At 34.2% G+C, this 23,031-nt stretch overlaps 6 protein-coding genes and 1 non-coding gene across 15 annotated transcripts; 5 read left to right on the forward strand and 2 right to left on the reverse strand.

Annotated features, from left to right (window-relative positions):
• The first annotated feature begins 18 nt into the window (after positions 1–18).
• Positions 19–1,395, forward strand: LOC9315891 (eukaryotic translation initiation factor 6-1). Of its 2 annotated transcripts, none has more exons than XM_021027868.1 (6): positions 19–137; positions 235–269; positions 336–438; positions 531–661; positions 749–990; positions 1,101–1,395. In XM_021027868.1, exons 1-6 carry the CDS (start codon positions 34–36, stop codon positions 1,356–1,358), a joined length of 873 nt encoding a protein of 290 aa, XP_020883527.1. In that variant the 5' UTR covers positions 19–33; the 3' UTR covers positions 1,359–1,395. The 2 variants fall into 2 exon arrangements, with proteins under 2 accessions (XP_020883527.1, XP_020883528.1); XM_021027869.1 differs by having other exon boundaries at positions 107–137; positions 210–269.
• Positions 1,396–1,486: 91 nt separating this feature from the next.
• LOC9315892 (protein DA1-related 2) lies at positions 1,487–6,291 on the reverse strand. 6 transcript variants are annotated; one of them, XM_021027866.1, is made up of 12 exons: positions 5,702–6,291; positions 5,474–5,622; positions 4,203–4,290; positions 3,967–4,084; positions 3,565–3,688; positions 3,380–3,463; positions 3,173–3,292; positions 2,854–3,066; positions 2,696–2,758; positions 2,480–2,595; positions 2,332–2,399; positions 1,487–2,019 (listed from the first exon to the last, which is right to left on the reverse strand). In XM_021027866.1, exons 1-12 carry the CDS (start codon positions 5,784–5,786, stop codon positions 1,688–1,690), a joined length of 1,560 nt encoding a protein of 519 aa, XP_020883525.1. In that variant the 5' UTR covers positions 5,787–6,291; the 3' UTR covers positions 1,487–1,687. The 6 variants fall into 6 exon arrangements, with proteins under 6 accessions (XP_020883525.1, XP_020883522.1, XP_002881681.1 ...); XM_021027863.1 differs by having other exon boundaries at positions 5,447–5,622; positions 5,702–6,290; XM_002881635.2 differs by having other exon boundaries at positions 2,341–2,399; positions 5,447–5,622; positions 5,702–6,288.
• Positions 6,292–8,560: 2,269 nt separating this feature from the next.
• Positions 8,561–10,536, forward strand: LOC9317748 (serine/threonine-protein phosphatase PP1 isozyme 4). Its single transcript, XM_021029449.1, has 4 exons — positions 8,561–8,985; positions 9,231–9,790; positions 9,869–10,070; positions 10,243–10,536. The coding sequence occupies exons 1-3, from the start codon at positions 8,775–8,777 to the stop codon at positions 10,055–10,057; spliced, it is 960 nt and encodes a 319-aa protein (XP_020885108.1). The 5' UTR covers positions 8,561–8,774; the 3' UTR covers positions 10,058–10,070; positions 10,243–10,536.
• A 1,224-nt stretch (positions 10,537–11,760) lies between these two features.
• Positions 11,761–15,790, forward strand: LOC9315893 (subtilisin-like protease SBT4.1). The gene is made up of 10 exons (XM_002879780.2): positions 11,761–11,926; positions 12,201–12,292; positions 12,400–12,491; positions 12,634–12,865; positions 13,118–13,658; positions 13,777–13,880; positions 14,198–14,440; positions 14,543–14,669; positions 14,770–14,986; positions 15,071–15,790. The coding sequence occupies exons 1-10, from the start codon at positions 11,843–11,845 to the stop codon at positions 15,649–15,651; spliced, it is 2,313 nt and encodes a 770-aa protein (XP_002879826.1). The 5' UTR covers positions 11,761–11,842; the 3' UTR covers positions 15,652–15,790.
• A 438-nt stretch (positions 15,791–16,228) lies between these two features.
• Positions 16,229–17,805, forward strand: LOC9315894. 2 transcript variants are annotated; one of them, XM_002879781.2, is made up of 4 exons: positions 16,229–16,537; positions 16,610–16,695; positions 16,973–17,064; positions 17,583–17,805. In XM_002879781.2, the coding sequence occupies exons 1-4, from the start codon at positions 16,439–16,441 to the stop codon at positions 17,675–17,677; spliced, it is 372 nt and encodes a 123-aa protein (XP_002879827.1). In that variant the 5' UTR covers positions 16,229–16,438; the 3' UTR covers positions 17,678–17,805. The 2 variants fall into 2 exon arrangements, with proteins under 2 accessions (XP_002879827.1, XP_020885571.1); XM_021029912.1 differs by having other exon boundaries at positions 16,229–16,695; positions 17,583–17,759.
• A 2,305-nt stretch (positions 17,806–20,110) lies between these two features.
• LOC9315895 (uncharacterized protein DDB_G0271670) lies at positions 20,111–22,400 on the forward strand. Of its 2 annotated transcripts, none has more exons than XM_021029553.1 (5): positions 20,111–20,817; positions 20,912–20,981; positions 21,134–21,273; positions 21,536–21,758; positions 21,979–22,400. In XM_021029553.1, exons 1-4 carry the CDS (start codon positions 20,677–20,679, stop codon positions 21,638–21,640), a joined length of 456 nt encoding a protein of 151 aa, XP_020885212.1. In that variant the 5' UTR covers positions 20,111–20,676; the 3' UTR covers positions 21,641–21,758; positions 21,979–22,400. The 2 variants fall into 2 exon arrangements, with proteins under 2 accessions (XP_020885212.1, XP_020885211.1); XM_021029552.1 differs by lacking the exon at positions 20,111–20,817 and having other exon boundaries at positions 20,840–20,981; positions 21,536–21,596; positions 21,695–21,758; positions 21,979–22,182.
• Positions 22,401–22,692: 292 nt separating this feature from the next.
• On the reverse strand, positions 22,693–22,763 carry TRNAD-GUC. Its single transcript has one exon. It is a non-coding gene; the product is annotated as a tRNA-Asp (tRNA).
• Positions 22,764–23,031: the final 268 nt, after the last annotated feature.

A 23,031-nucleotide genomic window follows, 5' to 3' on the forward strand; every position in this document is an offset into this window, starting at 1 on the left:
TATTTTATTTTTACTAATTTCCAAAATTAATAAATGGAAATAATTAACATAAGTTTCTTCCAAGTTTCTGATATAAATAAGAAGAGTAGGGTTTCTTCAAATCGTTCCCTAACTCTTTATTCCGATTTGTCGACAAGGTAAAACCCTAAAAACCCTCATTCTCTGTTTCTGCCTTGGGTCTGTACTGAAATTCTTTATTCTCATATTAGGTTTTCGTGTGTCTTAATTCCGCAGGTGGTGTTGGATCCATAATTATATCATGGCGACTCTTTAGCTTTTATACGATGCTTTCTTTTTAAGTTGCTTACATGATTTTTGTCTTGTTTTTGAGGCAGGTCTTCAATATGATAACAATAATTGCGAAATTGGTGTATTTTCCAAACTCACAAATGCTTATTGTCTCGTTTCCGCAACATCTGCCTCCGCAAATTTATTCACGTATATATATTACACTCTTGACATTGTCTAATTAAGTTTTCATGTACAAGTTTGGTTTTATTATGACTTGTAAATGTTTAATTTCTTTGTAGTGGTTATGAGTCGAAGTTAAAAGGTGTTATCCCAATTGTTACTACTTCCATAGGAGGATCTGGTACTATAGGTAGTCTATGTGTTGGAAACAAAAACGGGCTTCTTCTGTCTCACACCATTACAGACCAAGGTGATTTGATTTTCACTATTACAAGTTTTTTATATAGTTTTGTAATGATCTTTTTATTAATTCGGGACTGTTTTGTAATGTGAACAGAGCTTCAACATTTGAGAGATAGTTTGCCTGATGAAGTTGTAGTCCAACGAATTGAGGAACCTATATGTGCACTTGGAAACGCTATAGCTTGCAATGACTATGTCGCGCTTGTGCATCCAAAGCTTGAGAACAACACCGAAGAGATAATAAGTGATGTTCTTGGTGTTGAAGTTTATCGCCAAACCATTGCGAATAACGAACTTGTGGGAAGTTATTGTTCTTTATCCAATAATGGTGGAATGGTTTGTAGACTACAATATAAACATCCATTCTTTTGGTTTGTCTTTGTTTTGTGGCATTTTGTCTCACCAGAAATTATCTGACTAGAATATATGATTTTTTCACTATATAGGTTCATTCAAATACGAAAGTGGAAGAAATGGTCGAACTAGCGAATCTTCTTCAGGTGCCTTTGGTTGCAGGAACCATGAACCGTGGAAGCCAAGTGATATCCGCTGGTTTGACTGTGAACGATTGGACCGCTTTCTGTGGGTCAGACACAACTGCAGTAGAGCTCTCTGTTGTTAACGGTATCTTCAAACTAGTCCAATCTCAGCCCGATTTTGTCGTTAGTGAGATGAGGAAGTCTTTGATCGATACCTATGTCTAAATCTTGCTTCTTTTTTTTATGACTCAGTATTAAGTAGTAATTTCTTCTTGTTCCAGTTTAAGATTTTAGAAATAAATTGATTTTTGGGAATGTTATATCATTCATTAGCAATTTCTTGGTGTTTCTCTGGAAATAAAGCCTTTCTTTGTTATTAGTATTCAATCAGTTCTTATAAAATCTCTGAGCAACAAATCTCCCCATTCAAAATCCAAAGGGAGATAAAGTCTTTCTTGAGATTCTATTTAAAGTTAACACAAACACGGTGTGATCCATCCAATCCAAATCAAGATCATAGAGCAACATAACACATAACATTAAATTTGAGAAGATCACAAAGGAAAAGTTCCTGTTAAGCGGATATGATCGAGTGTGCGACGTAGACCGTACTTACAAGCCGCTGCATTTGCTGCTCTGAAACCTCCTCCATAAGCTGGAGACGCATCATGAGCTATCTGATGTTTAAAGAACTCTCCAAGTTTCTTCTCTACGTTTGATTTCCCTCCTTTCTTGTTAGACAATGATGATGATGATGGTGTGGCTGCCGATGATGTTGAAGGCAAGTTTCTTGATGAAGGATCTGAGAGAACTTCAGATTCAAGCCACATGTAAGAGAGGACTTGGCAGATTCCTTCCTCTACCTCAGGGTTAAGGTTCCTAAACCCTGATAGAAACAAGAAATTAAAGAATTTAAGATGCTGTTAGTTATACTATAGACTTTATATATCAAAATAGATGTAACATTTAACACAAAATCATATTAATGGGTGCGGATGATTTTTAATATGTTTAAATTACAAAAAAAAACGAACAACTGTAAACCTAGTTTTCCTCTCCTCCTACTTTTCGTATAAGAAACGAAATTTTTGAAAATGTATACTTTATACCAAAATGATCACATAAGTTGTGACTAATTAAATAATGACAGTACGTAACACATTAATTAATAAATGCGTGACCTCCAAATAATTCTTACAGTAGTTACCATTGAGTCTTAACCATCCGTGCATGAGCTCATGGGCGAGAATTGCTCCGGTTAGTAATCTTCATCCACAAAAACGATTAGGTTAGTAGTCGTTTAGTGTCAAAAAGCGAATTTGAGAATTGAGTGACTAGTGTAGTACCGCGGGAGTCCGTAAAGAACGAGTATGGCTGTGACTTCACATTTGCGTGTAAGCCTTTGAGGCTGAGTTCTCATACCAACAAGACGGTGAGCACCAAGTCTCGGTCTTCTAAGAACCTGTGAAGAACCAAAAAAAAAAAAAACAGAGCAAAATAAAATTTACTGTTTAGAATCAGAAATTTAAGAAAGTTTCCAAGAAGAGTTTGAAAAGACATACACTTGTAACTGTCTGTTCTTCAGACAAGCATAAACCTCTTGTCTCAGGCATGTGATGGTATCCCTGTGAAACGTACAGATCTAGGATTAACTCTAATCGTAGTCTGAGAGAAACTATCACAAAAATGGTTATGTATAAGTTGAAAGATCAAAGATTACGTTTTTCTCTCCTACGATAGCATCATTGAGAGCTTCTCTTTGAACAAGAAGCATAGGAATCTGTTGATCAAGTTTCATGTACATTCCTTCGTAATAGTCTCTTATCGCGTGGTAAAGCGGTTGACACTCTCCAGTATCGATTATCGCGGTTTCCATACATTCTAAACACAAGCTTCTCCCATCTTCTAACATGTAATATCTCACATCCCATGACTTCATGATCACAACATAGAAAGGAAAGAAAAAAAACACAATTGATTTGTAAAAAAAATAGATATGGACTTATCAAGAATTAATAAAATTATTTGTATTTGATTACCTCCAAACGTTCGCAGCTGCAACAACGAGCGGTTTTATCATATTCGTGAGACGGGCAATACTTTTGGTTCCAAAACGGATGGCATCGATACTCGATCAAGCCAGCATCATTAGTTGGTATCTGAGGAGAAGAATATGGAATTGGAAAAATATAAAAATATCTTATGTTTAGGAATCTTAATTATAAGGTGATTGTATCATTGCTTACAAAATGGTGACAAACTTCACATTTGGGATGAGTAAGCTCTTTGAAACAAAGCTTATGATAGGGTTTGGTTCCTGACAGAGAGAACTTGAATCAAGAGAGAAGACAAAACACACAACCTTAGTCACTTCAAAAGGACATTAACATAAACTAAGAGTATTATTATATGTGTGCATATATATATATACCTCATGCTCAGTGATAGCATAACCACAAGAATGGCAACGGAAGCATTCAGGATGAAAGAATGTGCCCATGCATCCTAGATAGTTCCCTGATCCAATATCGCGATCGCAACCGCCACATATTCTGCTAAAAATCACGGAAACAATGTTACCAAATGTGCAATTGGAAATCATGTTTTAAGAAATGGAAATTTTTAAGTTTGTTTTCATAATTTACAATGTACTATTAAAAGTTTGAACCAAGGTTAGGAAAATTCGTGGGTATTACTATTAAAAGTTTGAACCAAGGTTAGGAAAATTCGTGGGTATTATTGAACTAATGCTACTATAAACAGCTCATTTTATTTTACTTTTTATAGAAATAGATATTTTTTAATTACACTAAGAGAATGTGTTTTGTTGTACCTTTGTCTTCGTCTGCATTGATAGGAAGGCTCATAAGGTGGAATGAAAGATGATGGATTCAAGCCACCGTGAAAAGGCCTTGGAAAATCTCGATTGTTATCCATAGACCAACCATACCCTGCACAATTTATTTCATAATAGAGATTTATTCTCTAATGCAATAGACATAACGTTTTGAACCAACTTTAATTTTTTTCATAACAAATACTTTAATTCATGAACGTAGATAGAGATACCATGTGGGCGCTTCGTGTTGTCAGCTAGAGAAAGTGAAATTGAACGGTCCAGCTCTTCTTTGTCCCGTGCACCTCTCGACCGATCATCCTGTGATTCGTTATTCGTTGACATGACCATCCAAAATGGCACCAATTGATGAAATAAATTAGCATATTTCAGATAATAATAATAATATTCCACCAACATGATATATATATATCATCTTTTATAGATTCATATATGATCACAACTAAATATCATTGGTAGTGCTAAAGGGTATCAAAATAGGTTGACAAAAAAGGAAAAGGTATCAAAATAGGCCACATCAATCCAATACAACTCTTTCATCATTTACCGAGTATTTTGTGTTTATCTATTTAATTCATGGATTAAAAATTACTCCCTCTGTTTCATTATATAAGATATTTTAGGGATTTTGTTTTGTTTCATATTATAAGATGTTTTGCTAGTTTCAATGTAAATTTAAATGCATTTGACAACTTGTGACTATTTATATTCTACAGTCTTTATTATGATTGGTTGAATTTTTCCATAAACTAAATATAAATAATGTTTTTAAAAGAAAAATAAATTATCTAAATATGTGTGCATATACGTTAAACTTCTTATATTTTGAAACAGAGGGAGTATATTTCTAACCCAATATGAGCTAGGTTGTTCATATTATCTTTTAAAAGTTGAAATAATTTGATTATATAAGTTTTCAAGAAAAATTATTAATTAAAAATCAAATTAAAGCATTATTGTGTATTATTAAAAAAATACAGCTCAGATAACTTGGGAATCTAATCCGCATAATACATGAGAATGAATCGAAAATATATCTCAACTCGGTAATAGGAAGAAAATATCTCAATTCGGCCCACTAATAAACTACTCCTTGTTGAACCAATTTCTACCTATTTTTCTTATCCCTAATAGTGCACAAGGCCACATTGTCACATTATCTCAATTTGAGCATCAAAACCCAACGAGAATCATGACAACAATATAAATCATAAATGGACCAACTCATTCAAGGATGTGACAATTTTATAGAATGTACATGACCCGTGTTATTTATTTCAAACAACACGAGTAAAAAAAGAAAACAGTAGTATGTTCACATGTCTTCTGTATATCAATGCTTTAAATATGAATAATCACATGTTTATAGTATATGTGTGTAGATTAAAATAGAAAAAAAAAATGAAAGAAGAAATGTTTCAAATTAAATGAGTATGTAACTAAAAATAATAATTACCAAAGAAGAAGGAGGTAGAGGAAACACCATATTCTCGTCTTCTTGAAACTGAGGATGATGATTAGTGTGAACACCACTAACACCATTAGAGCCAGTCTTGAAAAGCTTACTCACCCATTTCATCAACTTCCATTTCTTATCTCTATATGTTGACGAAGATGACGACCCAACTTCCCCTATAATTATCAAAACGTTAGGTTTACCCTTTCAATATTTAGTCTAAAGAATATAATTTGGTAAGAAAAGAAAACACACCAAAGATGCAAGGATTAGAGATATGGCTGACATGAGCAACACCGTAAGAAGAAGAAGGAGAAGAAGAAGTGGAAGAAGAATCCATGAGGATGGAAAAATGGCCCACACGTGTTTATATATACTTGAAAACGTGTGAGTAAAGCGAAAACGACGGCCGGAGAGAGAAGCAAAGAAAAGAAGAGGAGGAGGAAGAAGAAGGAAGAGGGGAGAAGAAGAAGAAGAAGAAGAAGAAGTTGGAAGCCATGAAATTGTTATTAGAGAATAAAAACATAAATGAAAAGAGAAGAAAGAAAGAGAGAATCTTTGCAGAAGAGATCGGGCAAAAAAAAAAACTAAAAGAGAAAAAGAAAAGGAAGAGATGCTTAGCTTCTGAAAGGAAAGGAACAGAGAGAAAGATATGTTTTTTTTAAGAGAATATTTTTATGTCTTTTTGGTTTTGCTGAGGCGGAAGAATCCCTCAAACAACGGTGTGGGGAGGAGGACGATAGTTGAAACCTTTTTAAGCTTCTCTTTTTTAAAAAACAAGAAAAGAGATGCAACACAAAGACTTCTCGGGAGGTCACATATCTTAGTACTATTCTCACCCATCATAGAAAACTTTTTTTTTTTTTTTTACCACGAGTTATCTCGTAGTGATAAAAGGCCTCCAGCTGGGGGTACCGCTATCTGGGTTCGATTCCTGGCCACTGCGGAATTCATATTGCGGCTGCAGCTTTCTAAAACCACGTCATCTCCGCTTGGACACGACGCTAGTCGGGCCACTTCGGTAGAACCGAACACCTGGGTTATCAGCTTTTTTTTTTTTTTTAATGGGGAGAAAAACCAAAAAGTGAGATTTGTAAACGAAAGCAAAAAAAAAGTCTTTCTTCTTGGGGTTTGATGGAGACGCTCGTTCCATCGGCTCTAACTATTTTCCTATAACTTTGGTTTTGTTAAATTTTCTTTGTTTTTGTTTTTATGGTTTAGAAAAAGAGTCAACTAGGACGAAATTTATATAAGTTATAACATATTATTTCAGATTACATATAATAAAATGTGACATTTCTTGTCTTTCTATTTCCTCTTCTTCTTCAACATTCATTTTTCCCTTTAATCTTTGTTTGGTCATATCTTTTGCTAAAAGTTGTATCATCTCATCATCTATATATGTATATAATATTTATTTATTATATAAATTGCTATTTGAGTATAAAAATCGAACACAACTTACTTAATTGAAATCATAAAATATTTATATATATAAAAAAACATTAAATAGCATGGTATATAGTACAAAGCTAGATTTATGGATAGACATTAAAGTTGTTATATGGAATATTAGTGTACATATATATATTGAAAACATAGCATTTTATTATCTTTTTTAAGTTTCAAATATTCGACACATGAATCCATAAGCACTAATTATATCACAAGTTTTACGCTATACTGGCTTATCACAAAGGTCGTAACTCTATTACACGATAAAGATGCGCTTTTGCAACGTTACCAAAGGCAATTTTATAATGTCAATTGAGCATTTTTGACATTACAAACGACGGACCAATTAATAATAATAATTATAATTTGAGGCATCAATCTATAGGCAAGTCGTCACTGGTGATGACGCAGCAAAGGTGAAAGAGGCTTCAAAGTGGAATCAGACACCTCAATTTTTACAGAACAAAAGCCCAACCTGTTGTCATTTTAAAGTTATTTCTTTCGATTAATCTACATTTTTTTGGGGATCAAATTAATATTTTGGGTTAAAGACAGCATCAGATCAAATCTAGCTTTTTTCAGCAACAGTTTCCACCTTGAGATCTGACCATTTCTTTATCAACTTGCTAAAGTCGATCTCTGTATGGAGTGGACGATCCATAACTTATTTTTATTAAGGCTGCTTATTTTTGGGAATTCTCATTTATTTAAAAGAATGCTTGGCTTTTCTTTTTTTCTTATCAAGTTATATATTTTATCTTAAGTATCTATACCCCCATGATGTTTGATTATTTTCCATCAGAAGAAGAGAATGTTAACTATTTTAACTATTTGCGTTATTTTCCTATTAATTACATCATTATATTCACCAGTAATCTTATAACTTGAAATGTTGTCTTCTAGTTCAACAAGAGTTTAATTCACGTTAAAAATGACTTATTGAATTATCAATCTTATTGAACTAGAAGACATTTGTTTAAACATTTTTTATTATGATACAATTCTTGTGACAATATAAAGTATATATATATATATATCGAAGAATTTGGCTGAGCTTGAGTAGCCAATAATGCAAAAAATACAAGATCCACCGCATTTGTCTTTAATCACGTAACATCCAAGAATTTACTTTCGTATCTCATCCATGAGACATCTTATCCAAGTTGTTATAAATCGTCAACTTTGTGTCTGTAAAGAGTTTTGGTGTAAAAAGACTTGAGATGAGAAACGTGGAATTGAGTTGGAAAGAATGAATCCAACCTTTACGATATATATATATTCACCCAAAGAAACAACTTTATGATCGGAAAGCAAATAAAAGAGACGACTATTTCTCTTGCATTGATGGGCTCTTTCAGGCCTCAACGTACGAGTCATTCCGACCCAGTCCATATCATTTTCATGAGTTTTAGGTGTGAGTTAAGCCCACCTTTATTACCAAACTACCAAAATAATGTTATTATTTTGGAATGTATGATGTACTACGCAGATTTTATCTAAGTTCTTGTTAGGTCGAATTTGTATTTTTTTAATATTGTACTAATTAACGGCCCATTATCCATTAAGCTAAAGCCCGTTTTAAGGACTCTAAGAACGACGTCGTCACGAACTATTCCCATTATCCAAATTTACTTATCACTTAATTTTTTCTTTTAGGTGTAAAATTCGTCTCCATCTCCATTTTCCGATACTTTACTTTCATTTTTTTTCTTCAATTAAAAATCAATTCGAATTATATATAAAAAAAAAATACTCGAAAGTCTTTGCGCGTAATTTCTTCTTTAATTTTGTTTTTCACTGATTGTTTTGCATTTGCTCTTTTCGTTTTTTGGGGTCGAAAAAAATTAGGGTTTTTTTTTGTTTGGTTCTGTTAATGGCGACGACGACGCAGGGGCAGCAAACGGCGATGGACACGGCGGTTCTCGATGATATAATCAGGCGACTCACGGAGGTCCGGTTAGCTAGACCAGGAAAGCAAGTCCAGCTCTCGGAAGCTGAGATCAAACAGCTCTGTACTACAGCTAGAGATATTTTTCTTCAGCAACCCAATTTGCTTGAGCTTGAGGCTCCCATCAAAATCTGTGGTATGTTCCCAATTTGATTCGTTGATGTTAATTTCCTCCGAATTGATTTTAGGGTTCTTATTGTTTCTTTTGAGTGATGTTGTGAAGTGACTAGAATCTGAGTGAGAAATGTTTTGGCTTTTTGTAGATAATGATTGAGTGGATATGAGTTTATCTTGTTGCTATGAAACTGTGTGGGTTCATGAAAAATCCTATCCCGTTCTGTGATTTACCTTATGATTTGTGGTGTGAATGTTTTAAACCAGGTGACATACATGGGCAATATAGTGATTTGCTGAGGCTATTCGAGTACGGTGGCTTCCCTCCTAGTGCCAATTATCTTTTTCTGGGGGACTATGTGGACCGAGGCAAACAGAGTCTTGAAACAATATGTCTCTTACTAGCTTACAAGATCAAATACCCTGGGAACTTTTTTCTACTAAGGGGAAACCACGAATGTGCTTCTATCAATCGGATTTACGGGTTTTATGATGAATGTAAAAGGAGGTTCAATGTGAGGGTATGGAAGGTTTTCACTGACTGTTTTAATTGCCTTCCTGTTGCGGCGCTTATAGATGACAAAATATTGTGTATGCACGGTGGACTTTCGCCGGATCTTGACCATTTGGATGAGATTAGAAACTTGCCTCGTCCTACTATGATTCCGGATACCGGGCTTCTCTGTGATTTGCTCTGGTCTGATCCTGGGAAAGATGTTAAAGGATGGGGAATGAATGATAGAGGTGTTTCATACACCTTTGGTCCTGATAAAGTTTCTGAGTTTCTTACAAAACATGATTTAGACCTTGTGTGCCGTGCCCATCAGGTAGATATTTTTCGATCATGTATCTTTGATACTACTGCTTTTGTGATGTTAACAAGGGGGTTGAATTTCTTATGGCAGGTCGTGGAGGATGGTTATGAGTTCTTTGCTGATAGACAACTTGTGACGGTGTTTTCAGCTCCGAACTACTGTGGTGAATTTGATAATGCTGGTGCGATGATGAGCGTGGACGAGAACCTTATGTGCTCGTTTCAGATTTTGAAGCCCGCGGAGAAGAAGACCAAATTCATGATGTCCACAAAGATTTGATCCTTTCATTGAGGTTAGTCAGTAGTCTGTCCTTGGTGAAAACCAAAACGAAACAAGTGAATAAAAGGATTCTCATGCACTGATATGTTCAAGTTCACATTTCTGTTAAACATGATTTCTAATGGATTCTTCCGGGCTAAACTTATTACTTAAATGAGTCATTTTGACTGTTCCTTCTTTCGCAGATGGATTTGATCTTGCTCGAGAAATTGGTTGAAACCAAACCATTGAACATTTGGCTTTGAAGTGTGTACTGATTGGAAAGGAGCAAGTCCGTAGTCTTCTAATCTCTTTCTTCCCCAAATTCACTTTCTGCGTATTTTTTTCTATCTTCATTTTATGGGTTTTACATGATTTTCATCTGCCTGTTGAGATCACATAGTTGGTGTGTACATGCATATGGTCGTTTCTTGGATTTTAGGACACCAAATGAAATGTTTTATAACAAAAAGTTTAGTGAGATGAGCTTTGTCTCTTAAGGGGCATGTAAAAGTGATTGGACATAAGTAACACATATGGACATCTTCGATTACCATCATAAAAATCGAATGAGCATCCAAATTACACAAGAACAAGTTTCACACATGCTCATGTTAAGTAAAAGAAGAATGTGAGAAGCTATTGAAATCAAAGTCCACTTGTTTTGGTATGTTCGTGAGTGAAGTGATATATGATCCTTTTGGAGGACTCGGGAAATAGAACAGAATATAATAATTAGAGGGAATGAAATGGTATGTTGCTCTTTGTTGTGGATGAGAAGTAAACACGGAAGCGATAACTAAGTTCGTAAAAGTAACTTTTTTTTTTTTTTTGGTTGCAAACGGGAACCAAAACCACATGTATCCAATTCCTTAGACGCATATCATGTCATTATCATATCTTTGAATATGTTCATATTCTTAGTCCATTTCCTCACTTAGACAACGTATACTTTGATCACACTAGCCTCAAACATTTCCTACATAGTACTGTGACCATGTCATATTCGTCTAGACTTCCTACATAGTATTGTGACCATTTCATACTATCCTCAAAAATTCAAACAAAAAAAGAAAAAAAACTTTTTTGAAATATAATTATTTCTAATTTTCATAAAATATTTTTGTAAATTGAAAATACAAGCGTTAGACGTAAACGGCTGTTTTTAACCATTGTTTTCAGCGTGTAAGTTTGCAAATAAATTAAAAATCCTTAATTTGTGTCGGTTCATTTAGAAAAATTATTAAATATACACTAACATAAACAACTAAAACATGATTGTACTTATTTAAGGCGTGTGCCGTGTCAAGTGTTATTATCTTGTCTGACCACATTGTGTTGTGCCTTACAAGTTCTACAAAGGCGAATTGGACCTTACAAGTTTCATCGAACCAAGCAGTCGTTATACATATATATGTGCGTCAACGTAGACCCTCACTTTTTCTTGATTTGCACTTGAATCAATACCGTACGTATACTCAAGTTTTATCGTAAAACAGAAAAAACATTTGATCATGGACTTTCTCAAGAATCACCAAAAAAAAAGCATGCAGCTTCATAATCAAAGAATAAGATTCTTTAAAATTGATTGTTGAGCTTATGCACGATGAAATGTTTCGATTTCAATCTTCTCCTCCAATTTTCTTCTTCTTTAGTCCTTTTCGCTCCCAATCTCCTTCATGAAATTTCTCTTTAAATAGACTTTAAGCACATTACTATCTACTGCAACAAAACTTAAGTATATGAGAACAAACTTATAGAAAAAGAAGAATTAGAAATAAGATTGTTCTAGTGAGTGAGTGAGGGATGGCAATAGCTTTTCATACCTTCCTTCTTCAACTGCTACTCTTCTTCTTTGCTTCTTTTGCGGACGCAAACGACACGCGAAAGGTGAGTAAAATGGACCTTATTCTATATATACACTATCCAAACCCTTTGTTGTGAAAATATTTGTTTATTAAGATTAGTAAGTCTCGTTCAATTAACACTAATGAGAGACACTATTCCGTTTTGAGATTAAAACTTTTATTTTCGTTGGTGCATCTTGACTATGCTTTTCAATTTTAGGTCAAAGATTGCATTACGAATAATATTTTTTTTTTGGATAAATATAAGGACTAATGTTTGAATTTTAACATATGACTTCTTGCTTTGTATGGTACAGACATACCTTGTGCAGATAAAAGTTGGAGGGCATCCATATGGGTCAAGTTCCGGTCACAAGGAACTACTCGGCGAAGTTCTTGACGACGATAGGTTTAAATTATGCCTTATTCTTTTTAAGTCATATCAATTTTGATGAGATATAGGTTCAAAATTCCCACGAAACCAACCAATTACCTATATATGTAAACACAATGCAGCACCGTAGCGGATGCATTTATCTACAGCTATAAGGAGAGCTTCACCGGTTTCTCGGCAAGTCTCACAGAAAGTGAACGGCAAAAGCTGATGAGTAAGACCACAATTGTTTCGCCACGTTTGCGTTTCCATTTATTTTATACAAATGATCATTACAATATTATTATAACACATTAAAGCCAAAAATGTAGAATTATAGCCTAGTGCTAGATTGACATGTTCAATGTTTGATGCAGGGAGGAGAGAAGTATTGGAAGTGTCACGTAGCAGAAACCTAAAGCTTCAAACGACAAGATCATGGGACTTCATGAATCTAACATTAAAAGCTGAGCGCAATCTCGAGAATGAGAGTGATTTGGTGGTGGCTGTCATCGATTCCGGCATTTGGCCTTACTCTGAGCTCTTCGGTAGCGATAGCCCTCCTCCTCTTGGTTGGGAAAACAAATGCGAAAACATAACTTGCAACAAGTACTATACTATACATTTATTAACTGTTTCTCCTTTTCATTATATTTTCTTTTGGTATCAATCATGCGTGGGATTAGTTTGAACTCAAAAATCTATCATTCACGCTCTTATATAATTAACAAACCTTTAGTTATGAATTATGATAAAACCAAAAAAAAAAAAATGATTTTGTTTTCTCCAGATGACATTGTTAGAAATCTTGAAAGTTGGAAGTGTAAGAATTAATCTTGCTATTATAAACTACAATTGCAGCAAAATCGTTGGGGCTCGATCATACTACCCGAAAAAAGAAAAGTACAAGTGGGTTGAAGAGAAATCGGTGATTGACGTGACGGGACACGGCACACACGTAGCCTCCATTGTTGCCGGCAGGAAAGTAGAGAAGGCAGGCTACTTTGGGCTAGCGGAAGGCACGATGAGAGGCGGTGTTCCCAACGCGAAGATCGCCGTTTATAAAACATGTTGGAGAGTAATAAGAAAAGATGGTAGAGCGGATTCAGTTTGTCGAGAAGATAATATCTTGAAGGCAATAGATGATGCGATCGAGGACAAGGTCGACATCATATCGTATTCTCAGGGGTTTATATCTAGGCTGCAAAAAGATAAAGTCTCGTGGGCGTTCTTGAGAGCACTTAAGAATGGAATTTTGACTTCAGCCGCGGCCGGGAACGATGGGAACTATTATTACACTGTCGCTAATGGCGCACCTTGGGTCATGACCGTTGCAGCGAGCTTGAAAGATAGATATTTAGAGACTAAGTTGGAGCTGGAAGGAGAAGATAAGCCGATTATTGTAAGTTAAACAGATAGGTTTCTTGAATCGCAAGCAATCTCCCGTTAGACTTATTGACTTTCAAATAGTCTCCCATTAATTTGTCGCTTTGTTTAACATATCTTTGTTATGAAACCAGGTGTACGACACGATCAACACCTTTGAGACACAAGATTCTTTCTACCCACTTTTGGATGAAAAAGCATCCGCTGAATCAACAAGAAAACGTGAACTCATCGCTGAGTAAGTCATCGGTACCAAGGGTTTGTTGTGCAAATTGGTGCATATATATGCATAGGATTCGATTTCATCTTTGTCCGAAAAAAAAAAGGATCCGATTTCACAATTAAAAATTCTTAAACTTTCTTTTGAAATTTTTAAATCAATTTCGACTTCAACTCAACAAAAAAAAAGAAAAAAAAAATCTTTTTAGAACATCAGTTTATATATGCTTGATTTGATATGATATTTGCAAATGACTTCTAAATAGTTTTAGACGGTTTTGTTCTACAATAAGTGAGGATTTACTATCGTTGAAAATGTTTGCTTCTCAATTGTAGGAGCAACGGTTACTCAATCTTGTCTAACTATGAGAAGGATGAAGGAAAAGATGTTTTCTTCGAATTCGCTCAAATCAACCTCTTGGACAAAGCGATCAAAGAGAGAGAGAAAGGCGCAATCGTATTGGGAAGTAGATCTTACGACTTCAATGAGTCGAAAAAGTTACAATTTCCTATCACTTCTATATTTTTGGACGAACAAAAGCAAGGTAAACTATGGGAGTACTATAAAAAAGATCAAAGGTAACGACATTCATTAAGTGGTCATACAAGAACAATTAAGACTAATTGTTTTCTCAACTAAGTTTTAAAAAAATGAATTTGGTTTTGTGTTGATTCTTACAGCAAAGAACGTTTAGCCAAAATCCACAAGACCGAGGAAATTCCACGAGAAGAGGGATGGGTTCCAACTGTTGCTCACTTATCATCGAGGGGTCCTAATTGTGACAGTTTCTTAGCAAACATTCTCAAGGTAATTTTATTTTACATGTATTACACGTCAACTTGATCACTAGAAAAAAAGCAGCAGTAAAGTTTTGGTTTATAATTCTCATATGGAGTTTTGTTTTCAGCCCGATATAGCTGCTCCGGGGTTAGACATCATAGCGGGTTGGCCCGAGAATGTGAAACTTTCGTCAGAGCGCCCCTCCGACGATTACCGCCATCTCAGGTTCAACATAATGTCAGGAACTTCCATGGCTTGCCCTCACGCCACTGGACTTGCCTTGTACCTCAAGTCGTTCAAACGTTGGTCTCCATCCGCTATTAAATCTGCCCTCATGACCACTTGTAAGCCCCAACACCAATGACAGATTAATTCATCTGTTTATATATTGTAGTATATAAATTTTAATATTCTTTTTCTCTTTGCAGCCACGGAAATGACGGATGAGGGCTATGAGTTTGCATATGGGTCAGGTCACTTAAACGCTACAAAAGTCCGAGACCCGGGTTTGGTCTATGAAACACATTACCAAGACTACATAGATTACATGTGCAAACTAGGTTACAACACCGAGAAGCTAAGATCGCACGTTGGAAGCGACAAGATAGATTGCTCCAAGACAGAGATAGACCACGACGCCGACCTCAACTATCCAACCATGACGGCTCGAGTCCCCCTGCCCCTGGACACCCCATTCAAAAAAGTCTTCCATAGAACGGTCACAAACGTTAACGACGGAGAATTCACTTACCTCGGAGAAATCAACTACCGAGGTGACAAGGACTTTGACGAGATCATTGTGGATCCTCCACAGCTAACATTTAGCGAGTTGGGAGAGACCAAGACTTTCACGGTGACTGTCACCGGAATATCGAAGCGGAATTGGAAGAAGAACAAGGCGTTTATGACAAGGAACACGTGGCTCACGTGGACGGAGAAAGACGGTTCCCGCCAAGTCAGGAGTCCGATTGTCATATACTCGATTAACGGACCCAAAGCTTGCATGTGAATTCCCCAAGAAGTCAAGAACTGAAGCTGCCACTATATATATGCACTCTTTATTAAAATATCTATAGTTTAGTAAAATAAAGACTTTTGAGTCTTATTAATTAATGATCATTCCGTTGATAACAAGGGTGATGTACACTAAGTCTTGATTTATATATTTTAATATAAATAAATAAAAAATTTATATAAAATTTTAATTAAATTATTTTAAGCGATTTTTAAATAATCGTTTTAAAATTGTTTTCTTGGTTATAGATTTTTAGTTTTAAATCTCATTAATGGTGATTTAGGTAGTTTCTACTACATATTTTTTTTCTTTTATACTCCCTCCGTTTCGTTTTACTTGTCGTTTTAGAGTTAAAATTTTGTTTCATAATATATAGTTGTCGTTTTAGGTTTTAGATGCAAATGTTTTGTGAAAATTCCAGTTTTATCCCTACTGTTTTAATGTTTCGGCCAATGATTTTTTCTATAAAATATATTAATAAAGGGTAAAACAGAAAATTTAATGTTTTTCTTAATTTGTGTGAGAAAACCTTAAACGACAACTAAAACAAAACTGAAGGAGTAATAAAATAGGATGTTAAAAGGGAGTCCAATAAATACTCAATAAATGCTGTTATAAAACGCTCCAAAGAGGTTATAGAACTTATAGCTTCGCATTTTTGGCCTAACGTTTTCATTGTTCACCACTATTTATGATTGTATTCAGAAATCACAATATAGATTATTCTATCCAAATCTCAAATCTTTAATCTCTCAATATAATTCTTAGCAATTTTATTGAAATGATTTCCCAAATATTGTTGATTTTCTTAGCATTTTCAGTTTCCGTCGTATGTTCGAGTAGAGCGTTGGGGCCATCTCCGGACAATCCGCTAATGAAGGTATTTCCTCAAAGGCAAAGCATAATTTTTTTTTTCTTAAAGCATAAATATTTTACCAAATGTGATACACAGGTTTATCTCGTCCATGTTGATTTTGAATTGTATCATGGTGACTGTAAGCAATACCAACAACTTCTCAAAAAGGTGGTTCACGGAAGGTAATTCGTGGTTTCTACGGAGTAGAGCAATAAGCAAAAACTTAATGGTTTGTAGATGTATTAGCAAAAACATAAACCAAAACAAATGATAAAATATCATGGGGGAAATAAGGCTGCAATCCAAAATGGTATCACAATGAAGATTGAGTCGGTATAAGAAAAGGAATCGAAAATAGTTAAAACAAATTTTATTTTATAGAGAAAAATTCACAAGTTTTTTTTTTTTTTTGCTAAAAGAATTCATAAGTTTTTGATGTTGTCTATTTTTTTTCATCAGGTCACCAAAAGATGCTCTTATATATTGCTACAAGGAAGTCGTGAGCGGCTTTGCAGCAAAACTTACCGATGAAGAGGCTAAAAAATTAATTGGTACGTTTATTCAACAAAGAAACGAAAATATACATTTACTGTACTCCATGCAAAAACACATTAAATCCAATTTTTTTTTATAACCGAGTGTCCTGGCCCCACCGAGGTGGTCCAGAGTAGAGACCGAACCCTTATGGCACGGACGCACACCCGAGGATGGATCATGGCCAGGTAACGGTCTTCGGTCTCGGGCGCTAGAGCAAGTCCGCATGTAAATTCCCTGGTGGCCAATTTCGGTTGTCAATTGGGTGACCAGTCGTTGTGCTAGTTACAAATCTGCTGCTTTTTTTTTTTTTTGTTAAAAGACAAACACAAATCTGCTGCTTGAAACCACAAATCTCTGATTACAAGAAAATAAAAAAATACCTTTTTCTGCACTGGAAAAATATATATATATATTATCCCGTGAAAAATATTACTTTACCAAATATCATGTCGTAGTAACAAATTTGTAAAAGTGAAAGAAAAAATATTTGTAAGTTAAATGTTTCTGTTTACATATGAATTAATGTGTGCAGGTGAAAAAGGGATTTATGGTGTAGATGAAGACGAAGTATACTCCATGAACGTCGAACCCTATAGCCATAGGTTGGCAAAGGATATTAATAACTAGTTACTTAATATTGTAAGGGTTTTTCTTTTGGTTCGGTAAATTACTCTTGTAAGGTTCACTTGAAAACTTGGCTAAAAACAAAAGAGAGGATGATTTGAACTGAAATATATTAAATAACTAAAAATCAATCGGTCCAGCTTTGTTGGAGCCCAGAGCCTAACTCTAAACAATTATGAAGCTTATTTATTTTAAAAAGTTTGCCATAGCCTAGCTCAAAGAAGTCTTTAAGACAACTTCATGAAAAGTATATAATGAAAATGCTGGCCGGAGAACCAAAATCTTATAATCCAACATCAAAGCCTTTTTGCAGATTTGAATTTCGGTGATACAACGAAAACACTAACAAAAACCAATAAATCATTATTCCTAGTCTTTGAACTAAAATTAGACTATATTGAAACCATTTAAACATCATTGTATTCGGTTTGGTTAGGTATCTACTTTTTGTTTGATTATTTTAAAATATTGATTCTAATTATGATGTATACATGGATAGATGTTCTTCAATTGCATTCCCTTTGACCCAAGAAAGTGAGAAAAAAAACAATTAATTATCTACATGATTTACTTAGAGCTATGAATTATTTAGGTTATTTAGCTTCCCAACCTTAGTATAAACCATTTCTCAACAAGAAATTAAACTTCATTTAGAAAATGCAATATATACAAATATTTGAAAGCGAAATATATAAACGACTGGGGGTACGTATAGGATTCCTTTTCTAGATAAGAAAAAAAGGAGCAAGTGCTTCTTGTTGAGCTTTAGGGAAACACAAGGAACACTAAAGTTTTTTCATCTCTTTTTGTTTTATACTGTTTATAGGTATAGTTATCTGTTAATTTTGTGTTGTCTAAAATTCTGTATATCCCGATATACACATTTATTCGGCATATTTTATTTCTTCTTTACTACATTAATTCGACTAAATTATTTTCTGTTTATATAGATTATATTAACGGAGAAATTGGATGAATAGAAAGCTGTGATTTAATATACATGCATGGCGGAAAAAAAAATATATATATATATATACATGCATGCAACCTTAAAACTAAAGAATCAAGAACCTGAAGAAGTTTTTTTTTACAAAAAATTGGGATCGTCATGGTCTAATATTCGGTTTTAAATATTTTCTTTATTTAGCTCATTCACAATTTTGTATCATACAAACAAATTGTATGAATGGTGAGAAATTAGGCAAGAAAAATTATTTTACATAGAAATATAATATAAATCAAAAATAAATATCTAACATAAATCAATTAAAAACTTTCGAAATAAAAGACAGGTTTCTAACTTGTAAATTGGAGAGAATATCAACTTACTACAAATTATCCCATAAACCAGCCAAAATAACATATGCAAAAGCATCAACATATGAATACCCAAGCTCGAATCTTACTTGCTACTGAAATTACTATGTGCAATGTATCTAAACATCCTAACCATGTGAAAAATATGCAATGTCAACTAAGCATAATAAAAGATCCAAACGGTATAATGATCCAAGGTTGGGGAGCAGAGAGAATTTGTAGCTAAGAGCTTCTTTAACCCTCAAGCTATGGCTCTCCTTGACTCATAAGGGATCTAATCCTCTTTACAAAAGGCTGCCTCTCTATCATCTTTAATATCTATCTCTATGTCTTTTTTGACATTCTTGATGTCAATGGTGTCCATTACTTGAGAAAGTTACAAATGGATGATATATGATGATTATGGTGAACATGTCATGAGTTCCTCAAGTCCCATTAAGGACAGGTATATCATCCCATTCAGTCTTTCCTTTTTTGCAGTCGAATTATTCCTTGCGTGAGAGTAGCCTATACCGTTGGTTTTTACTTTGAATTTAATTTGCATCGTAAAGATAATTCTAAGTGTTTGTTAGATACAGATACAACGGATCATGCATGTGATGTTATCTCTGCAGAGGCTGTTTTAAAAGGCATAGTCAAACAAATAACCGATAGAAAGAACATTAGGACAAATACCCATCACACGTATTGACATTATGTTCTATCGATTGAGTTCTATTCAACAGATTCACATAAACGTTTATACTTTGTATGGCCTAATTATTGTTTTTTTTGTCCTAGGGAAATGCTATGACTTGGGCTTTATGTTTTGTACATGAACTCATTTTTTTGTTTCATTATAGGCTTCCACAACCTTACGCACGGCTCGTTTATTTGTATATTAATATAAATATCATCATTTTGGAAAACTAAACGGTGATTACGAAATGTAGCCAAAAGTTGCAATTTCTATGTGTATTTGTAATTTCCAAAAGATCTCTGATAAAAAAACTCAAAATTGTGTTTTATAAAGTTATTAAAAAATCATTTCATAATGTCAAATGCAAATACAAAAAAAAAAAAAAAAACCCATAGGAAGTATCATAGTCGATCAAAAGAATTTGATTATCACACATGAAATATGTAATAGATAGATAGTACATGAGAGTTCAACCGAGTTTTGGTGTAAGTTAAGTTAGAATTATTTATGTCCCATAATGTCATGCGGAAGATTCATAACAAGAAATTTTGTAAAATTTGGAATAATCTAGTATTAAGGGGGCACGTTAATTCTGTTATCTACTGACTTGATTGGCGATTAATCGGTTGATTAGTCGGATAATCAACCAATTAATTTTCAGTCATAAAATGATTCCTAAAATGGGAAATCTTTTATAACACGGAATAACCAAGAGGAAATCAGAATAATGTAATTTTTAATATGGTTTCAAATATAGTCAAAGGCTCAAAGCTGATAAGTGGTTAACAGTGTCTATAAATAAGCTTATAGGAGAGTGAGCAAGTCTCATACCTCCCAACACAAACAACTAAAAATATTTCTCAAAGTAACTTCTCTCATTTCTTTCCATTTTCTACTTTATCATTTGAACATATCCCTTAGCTACAAAGAACTAACCCTTTAACATATAAATACATTAGTACACACACAAAAACAAGTAGACAACAAAAAGTTGAAAAGAGCGGTGATGGACAACAAAAAGTCGGTATCTGGTTCTTCTTCATCTTCCTCTTCGTCGTTGGATCATATTTTTGGTCCAAGAGTCTCTTCCTCGTCTTCTTCATCAACAACAGGATTGTTCCAATCCATTTTCCCACTACCTTCAACGGTATATATGAACCAATATTATCATGATCATATCATCATTCTAAAAAGATATACATCGGTTTCACATAATTTTTATTTGTTCTCATCAACTTAAGGTGATGCAAGCGAACTCGGCAAGTCGAAATGAAGCTGCCAAATATCAAACTACAAATTTTGGGATTCCAAGTGAGTTTACTGCTTAATCTAGTTAAGAGTTTTGGACGTGTTAGTCCTTAAAAATGTTTTTTTATGTACTATACTTCAAAGTACCAATGAAATACTACTACACCTCGCGGCTTAGTTATTAAAAGTGAGAAAATGTGAATAATGGGGTACAGATGAAAGAGGAGAAAGGAGCAAAAATAAGGAGAGAAAGAGTTACCAAAGTGAAGAAACACAACCACCATGCAACTTGAGCTCATCCATATACTATGGAGGCCAAGATAACTATTCCTCTTCAACCACCAATCCAGATGCTGTGAGTCCCTAGATATTTTGGTTGCATATCGACAAGAAAACTAGAACTAGGATTAGGTTTCCAAGTAATTATCAAGCAGATAATTTGCATAATACACTAAAATAGTGTTTTCGAGATGGAAGTGGAAGTGTGAGCGCATAAACGCAAATAGGCAAAGTGATATTCTAGATATGTGTTGTCCTTCTATCTAGATTTATTTGGATATATACATATAAGTACTTTTGATTAACTCTAATAAACTAGCTAATTTTGAGTTGTCCAGTATAAGAAAGATGGAGAGGAAGGCGATTCCGAAAGTGCTTCAAGAGGAAACTGGTGGGAAGGTAAAACTACAAACATTTCTTTTATATTTTACATTTTTTTTTAGCATTTATAGATCTTTTCTATGAGGAAATCACTTATACATAATCAACATATGCAGGATCGTTTAACTACTAATTAAAAACCCCTAGCCGATGATGCACAATAACTGCTAAACTGCTAAGGTACATGCATGCATATATACCCCATATATTCATGAAACTGGAAGTGATTTTTTTTTGTAAACCTATTACATAGTCGTATAATTTGCAGATTTTCTTAGTTACGGTTATATTTTATTTATAGTACCAGAATAATAACTAAAAATGGAAACTGAATACCTTGCCTCACAAGTTTTTCAATTAGTAGTAAATCTTTGATACAGTTTTTGTGATCATTTTGCAGGAACCTTAATAAAGTGAATATGGAAGTTGGCATATAGAAATATACCTACAAATTTAAACCAAAAAAAAGTGTGAAAGTATATACACATGTCTTAAAAACGACTTAAGAAAGAAAAGTAACAAAAAAAGAGGGTGTATAGTAGTATATCTTACTACATAAGATGAAATCAACGTCTATATAAAAGGGCTTGACGTGTTGGTTCTTTATGTTTCGACAAAGGCAACAAGTTAGACAAGTCTCTTTATAATGAAATCTACGTCTATGTCCAATAGTCTTTGTATTTAAACTTTCATATGTAATCCAATATCATATCGTATGTAATTATATTATATCATAGTAATCACTAGCTAATCAAACATTTCGTTTGTTAGTATCAGCAACAAAGTGTTTTTTTTTTTGTTTTTGTTTACATTTTTCTTCATGCATTACCAAAACGAAAAAACTTGAATTTGTTAAATTCGTAATCAATTGACAACATTAATAGATGAGTGAGTAGAACTGTTTGATTTATAATAACTAAAAGGGAACGAAGGAACATACAGTAATTTTAGTTTGAGGATAGACATTAAAGAGAAAACAAAGTGATGAGTGATGACTGATGCGAAGGAGACTATAGCGGCAAAACGTTTCTAGTTTTGATAAGGATAAACTAAGAGACGGCCCAATTCCATATTTTGGGCCTTGGATTAAAAATAGAGGCAGAAGGAAAAAAAACGCCGTTGCCGGGATCGAACCCGGGTCACCCGCGTGACAGGCGGGAATACTTACCACTATACTACAACGACTATGTTGTTTACCTCCAATTAGAATGATTTATATCTGGTTTAAGGACTATCGGGGATTAAACTTTCAAGCAAACTAAAGGGAAGCGAGAGTAAATGATTTGTGGCATTTAAGTCGTTTTGTGGCAAACTTAGTGAGACGGATTTGAACCGTGAAAATGCCAAACATGAAAACACAAGAAGAGGAGCTAAATGAAAACAAAGAGACTATTCCGAAGATTCATGTTTCCAAGGCTTTGACCATTGACGGTTCAACTATAGTGGTATTGCT

The sequence above is a fragment of the Arabidopsis lyrata genome, assembly GCF_000004255.2.
Source record: "Arabidopsis lyrata subsp. lyrata unplaced genomic scaffold ARALYscaffold_4, whole genome shotgun sequence".
NCBI classification, from domain to species: domain Eukaryota; kingdom Viridiplantae; phylum Streptophyta; class Magnoliopsida; order Brassicales; family Brassicaceae; genus Arabidopsis; species Arabidopsis lyrata.

Bases quoted from the DNA above. Each gene is read 5' to 3' on its own strand.
- LOC9317748 (XM_021029449.1), top strand. From the start codon at position 8,775: ATGGCGACGACGACGCAGGGGCAGCAAACGGCGATGGACACGGCGGTT. The intron at 8,986-9,230 runs GTATGTTCCCAA...GTTTTAAACCAG, and splicing joins GGCTCCCATCAAAATCTGTG to GTGACATACATGGGCAATAT. The intron at 9,791-9,868 runs GTAGATATTTTT...TTCTTATGGCAG, and splicing joins TTGTGTGCCGTGCCCATCAG to GTCGTGGAGGATGGTTATGA.
- LOC9315891 (XM_021027868.1), top strand. From the start codon at position 34: ATGGAAATAATTAACATAAGTTTCTTCCAAGTTTCTGATATAAATAAG. The intron at 662-748 runs GTGATTTGATTT...TAATGTGAACAG, and splicing joins TCACACCATTACAGACCAAG to AGCTTCAACATTTGAGAGAT. The intron at 991-1,100 runs GTTTGTAGACTA...TTCACTATATAG, and splicing joins TATCCAATAATGGTGGAATG to GTTCATTCAAATACGAAAGT.
- LOC9315892 (XM_021027863.1), bottom strand. From the start codon at position 5,786: ATGGATTCTTCTTCCACTTCTTCTTCTCCTTCTTCTTCTTACGGTGTT. The intron at 3,293-3,379 runs GTAAGCAATGAT...TCTTCTCCTCAG, and splicing joins GTGAAGTTTGTCACCATTTT to ATACCAACTAATGATGCTGG. The intron at 3,067-3,172 runs GTAATCAAATAC...GTGATCATGAAG, and splicing joins GCAGCTGCGAACGTTTGGAG to TCATGGGATGTGAGATATTA.
- LOC9315895 (XM_021029553.1), top strand. From the start codon at position 20,677: ATGGACAACAAAAAGTCGGTATCTGGTTCTTCTTCATCTTCCTCTTCG. The intron at 20,982-21,133 runs GTGAGTTTACTG...AATGGGGTACAG, and splicing joins TACAAATTTTGGGATTCCAA to ATGAAAGAGGAGAAAGGAGC. The intron at 21,274-21,535 runs GTGAGTCCCTAG...TGAGTTGTCCAG, and splicing joins CAACCACCAATCCAGATGCT to TATAAGAAAGATGGAGAGGA.
- LOC9315894 (XM_021029912.1), top strand. From the start codon at position 16,439: ATGATTTCCCAAATATTGTTGATTTTCTTAGCATTTTCAGTTTCCGTC. The intron at 16,696-16,972 runs GTAATTCGTGGT...TTTTTTCATCAG, and splicing joins AAAAAGGTGGTTCACGGAAG to GTCACCAAAAGATGCTCTTA. The intron at 17,065-17,582 runs GTACGTTTATTC...TAATGTGTGCAG, and splicing joins AGAGGCTAAAAAATTAATTG to GTGAAAAAGGGATTTATGGT.
- LOC9315893 (XM_002879780.2), top strand. From the start codon at position 11,843: ATGGCAATAGCTTTTCATACCTTCCTTCTTCAACTGCTACTCTTCTTC. The intron at 11,927-12,200 runs GTGAGTAAAATG...TGTATGGTACAG, and splicing joins ACGCAAACGACACGCGAAAG to ACATACCTTGTGCAGATAAA. The intron at 12,492-12,633 runs GTAAGACCACAA...TGTTTGATGCAG, and splicing joins TGAACGGCAAAAGCTGATGA to GGAGGAGAGAAGTATTGGAA.